The sequence below is a fragment of the Ceratina calcarata genome, unplaced genomic scaffold, assembly GCF_001652005.2.
Source record: "Ceratina calcarata isolate Rehan_Ccalc_2016 unplaced genomic scaffold, ASM165200v1 scaffold593.2, whole genome shotgun sequence".
Taxonomy (NCBI): domain Eukaryota; kingdom Metazoa; phylum Arthropoda; class Insecta; order Hymenoptera; family Apidae; genus Ceratina; species Ceratina calcarata.
This window is the reverse complement of record NW_017177164.1, coordinates 1-3,989: the sequence shown is the minus strand read 5'-3', so window position 1 is coordinate 3,989 and position 3,989 is coordinate 1. Positions and strand designations below refer to the sequence as shown.

The following is a 3,989-nucleotide window of genomic DNA, read 5'->3' as shown; positions in this document are numbered from 1 at the left end:
CTAGTGTACAAACAAAGTAGGCAGCAGTGATCGATTGGAACATAGGGATGTCCCCATTTGTCTGCAGGGGACAGTTTTAGACCAGTTCCAGATTGCGAAGTTATATGCCAACAGAAATGTGTACACAAATGGAACTGGTGAACTGTGAAGCCTCTCCTTCATGCTGACTCTGATAAGTAACAAACGCAAAAATCACTCGAATTCTGTACAGTATGCTTCCTGTGACTGTTTATTTGGAAGCGATTAACTCGAAAGAATTCTGACAAATGGAATCGCCAGAGAAAAAAATCTGTATAGTCAACGGAGATTGTCAATCGTCGATAGAATACAAAAAGTTCAATTTGCCCCATAAGTACCCGAGCGTGATCGGTGGCGCGAGAATCAATCCTGTCGGGCAGAGTTTGAAAAAGATCACGATCATGAACCCGAGTGGTAGCAAAATAAATGTCACCGCGCAGGGTACCAGCAAATTGCGTATAAGGGGCAAAGATGGTACAGACCTCGGGGAAGTTAAAGCGACATTTCTCAACCCCAATAAATTAAATGGAAATCATTTAATTAATAAGCAGTTCGCGGTGAACAAGAAAGCTAACACGCTGACATTAAGCACACCGGATGGTGTTTATGGGATGCTGATTCCAATAGAGAAACAAAGTACGCAGCAGCTGGCAAAGAATTCTGTAATTCTAAACTGCATAAAACCTGTTTTATCAAAATCTAATGAGGAACCGAAAGGAACAAATGAACATGACAGAATCACAGCTGCTAATAAACTGTTGAAAGATCCGAAAAAGGATTCAGTCAGAAGTAAATCGTTGAAAATAAATAAAAGCAATAAGCAAGCGCCAACCTGTATTTGTAAATCACTAGGAGTTCTTAAGCAGAAGATTCAATATTTCGATATGAATACAAAAAATGTACAAAAAGGGACAGAAAGAAAGAAATTGACTGCAACTAATAGAGGGTATACTGTACCACATAATTATTCAGATGTTTCAGAAATCGGTACTTCAAGAATCACTAATAAGAAGGAAAAAGAATCTACTGGCGAAGAGAAGAAATTAATCAAAGAAAATATGAGTGCGAAGACGGTATTTATGAAAGCGATAAGTCCAGGAAAGTCGACCACAGCGTCAAAGACGATTCGTATCGTTAAACATAAGAAATTGCCACTTGATATAATCACTCCGACAAATTCTACATCGCCAGCTGCTGAAAAATCATGTATTAAGTTACCAACTGTAAAAGTGCTCCAAGATACTAAAAATGATATCCGTGAATTATTAAAAATTATCAACAAACCCCATATAAGTAATAAGACAATTGAACCTGATCAAGATGTACGGAGTAGTAATACTACAGAGAAATTAAATATTAATAGTGTAAAGGATTTAGTATCTACTGTCTCAGAAATGAAGGGCATTCCCGAAAAAAACGTTGAAGACAAGATAATTAGTGATGAAAATGAAGACGACGTTGTAATCCTATACGAAAAGAGGACAGAGGAACCTCAGTTAGTGCCTGACGTGAAAAATATAGATAGTGGTACTAACATAATTAATGAATCTACTCAAAATCATACGCAACATGTAAATAGTAGTGAACTTATTACAACGGTAGCGCAATCTGTGCCTCAGAACAATGAGAAACAAACCACTCATACGACAATACCACTGAAATATGACGAGAATATTAGGGAAATAGCTTTGTTAGCTCTGGCGGAGTGCGGTACAAAAAAGATGCAACAGATCACAAAAAACTGTCTGGAGGTACCGCAGTACAAGGAAATACAGACGCAGACCGACGTCTTTGGACTTCTCGATGAAGGATATTTCGTATCCATAAACGAAGCGATGGACGGTTTGGAACGAATGAAACAAAAAACATTACAGCAAACGGAAAATAGTTCGATTGCCCATGAAGTGCAGGTGCAAACCGATTTGGAACAAGCGAATCTTCAGCAACAGTTGAGGTCCAGCATGAACTGTAACTTTGACAACATGGATATGATATTCGCATGGAACTCGTCTCCCACACCGGAAATAGAAGACATTCATAGTTATTTCAAGACTACCTTTAATAGTAACGAGGAAGTAGACAAGGTGAAAAAGGTTCTGTCGATACCGCAAACCTTCTGCAAGAGAGTCGCTACGCAGCTTGAGAAGGATTATGAAGAAATGCAATCGTGGGACGATGACGGATTTTTTAATATTCACAGAGCAGTCATGAACGACGATTTTAGGCGAGTGAAGAGGCTGATGGTGGTCCTGAACGCTTCAAAGACGAACATCGACATACGCACCGAGGACGGGTTGGTAAGTAGTTGCCTGGAATTAAACACAGTGTAAGTTAATAAAAATCATTCTGATATTATTTCAGACTTCTCTCGAGCTAGCGGTCAAATATTGCAGTTCTGAGAGCATAGTGAAGCTCCTACTGGACGCCGGAGCTAAGCCGATCACCTCAGAACTACTTCACGAATCGGCAGTAATTCTAGCTAGCAAATCGTCGTCCCCGTTGCTACCATTGCTCTTAGATTACGTGACGGAGAGCGAACTACTCAATCAGATGGATTCGACAGGTAAACGTCAGATAAGGAATTCACAAATCGATTTCAACAGAACTGTTCAGTTTTCTCATCTTTCGTTATGCGTTTATCAAAGGTTTCGCCCCATTGCATTATTGCGCGATGCACGGCAACATGAACGGATTGACCAGTCTGATATCAAAGGGCGTGGACGTGAACGTGAGGGATCATCGTTCGGGTCGAACGCCGTTCTTCCACGCGGTGGAAAATAATCACATGAAGATCGCTCAGAAATTAATACAGAGCGGCGGCATCGCGGACATACCGAATTTCTCAGGACAGTCCGTGATGTCTTTGGTCTGCGAAGCTAAGCGTTTTCTACTGATGCCAGTACTGAGAGACATGATATTTCAACTCCCTGCCAGCAAAAATCGCTCGAACTTTTAGGTGACCTCGAAATGTAATAGGAAATTTTTACGCAAGTTCGCCGTACAATATTGATATTTTCCAAGCATAATTTATCCGTATTCGTAAATCGAAGGCTCATGATAATTGTTACTCAATTGTACACAATCATGAGATTTGTTATTATTATGTGAATTATAAAATAACGTTCATCTTGTTGAACAGATAAATTTTTTCTAATCCCAGTCCGAAGAGATTGTAGTATCGTTAAATTGTTATTATTTGTTATTTGTTTTTATAATTTATTAAGCATAATTCTGAAAATTTTCTGTTAGTGTAATCGTTATGGAAATTATTTGGAATGAAGAAAGAAGGAACGCTGTAATCACTGCCATTGAACTTAGCTTTAGATCGTGTAAACGCCTTACCACGTGTATAATTTAAATTGTAATTTTAATACTGAGCATACTTGTACATACTTGTTAAAGTGTTAAATTAAATAAATTAGACAACGAACTATGTAGAATTGATATACCAGGCATTGAAGTAGTTAGACTTATTGTTTGACAAATAAATTGTAAGCTAATCACGAGATCATGGTTTTAAGTAGTACTTGAAATAAACGTATTTTCAATATTAAAAGAAAAACAATGTTTGTTATATATTAGAACAAATAAAAAGATTTTAATCCTTTAATAAACTGTTCTTTCTGATAACAAAATTATTTGTTATTGACCCGTGCAAAAAATTGTTCAAGGACTACTAACTTCGAAGCGAAGGAATGCTGGAACTAGTCCTTCACGTATAAAAAAACCTAAAAATTCCTATAAACCTAGGCTTCCCAATTCCTATAATAATTAAAGTAAAGAATTTCGAACTGAAGGAAAAAAGATATTTTAAGATACTCACTGTAATTATAATGACCCTGGAAGGTCACTATGGCCGGAGTTCAGATTCAGAGTCGTTACTTATATTTAAGATCGCCTTAAGCATTTGCTCAAGTCCCTGTTTCCTGTATGTTCCTGTACAAGACAGAGACTGGAAACATGGCATAGAG

The 3,989-nt window shown here is 37.8% G+C and overlaps 1 protein-coding gene and 1 long non-coding RNA gene across 2 annotated transcripts; one reads left to right on the top strand and one right to left on the bottom strand.

Moving 5' to 3' along the window:
* Nucleotides 1-6: 6 nt before the first annotated feature.
* On the top strand, nucleotides 7-3,448 carry LOC108629919 (uncharacterized). Its single transcript, XM_018032881.2, has 3 exons — nucleotides 7-2,315; nucleotides 2,380-2,581; nucleotides 2,664-3,448. Exons 1-3 carry the CDS (start codon nucleotides 267-269, stop codon nucleotides 2,972-2,974), a joined length of 2,562 nt encoding a protein of 853 aa, XP_017888370.1. The 5' UTR covers nucleotides 7-266; the 3' UTR covers nucleotides 2,975-3,448.
* LOC113464919 (uncharacterized) lies at nucleotides 2,187-3,983 on the bottom strand. Its single transcript, XR_003389787.1, has 2 exons — nucleotides 3,842-3,983; nucleotides 2,187-2,327 (listed from the first exon to the last, which is right to left on the bottom strand). It is a non-coding gene; the product is annotated as an uncharacterized LOC113464919 (long non-coding RNA).
* Between the last annotated feature and the right edge of the window lie 6 nt (nucleotides 3,984-3,989).

Coding starts and splice junctions, on each gene's coding strand:
- LOC108629919 (XM_018032881.2), top strand. CDS start 267: ATGGAATCGCCAGAGAAAAAAATCTGTATAGTCAACGGAGATTGTCAA. Junction 2,316..2,379: donor TACGCACCGAGGACGGGTTG/GTAAGTAGTTGC, acceptor ATATTATTTCAG/ACTTCTCTCGAGCTAGCGGT. Junction 2,582..2,663: donor CAATCAGATGGATTCGACAG/GTAAACGTCAGA, acceptor CGTTTATCAAAG/GTTTCGCCCCATTGCATTAT.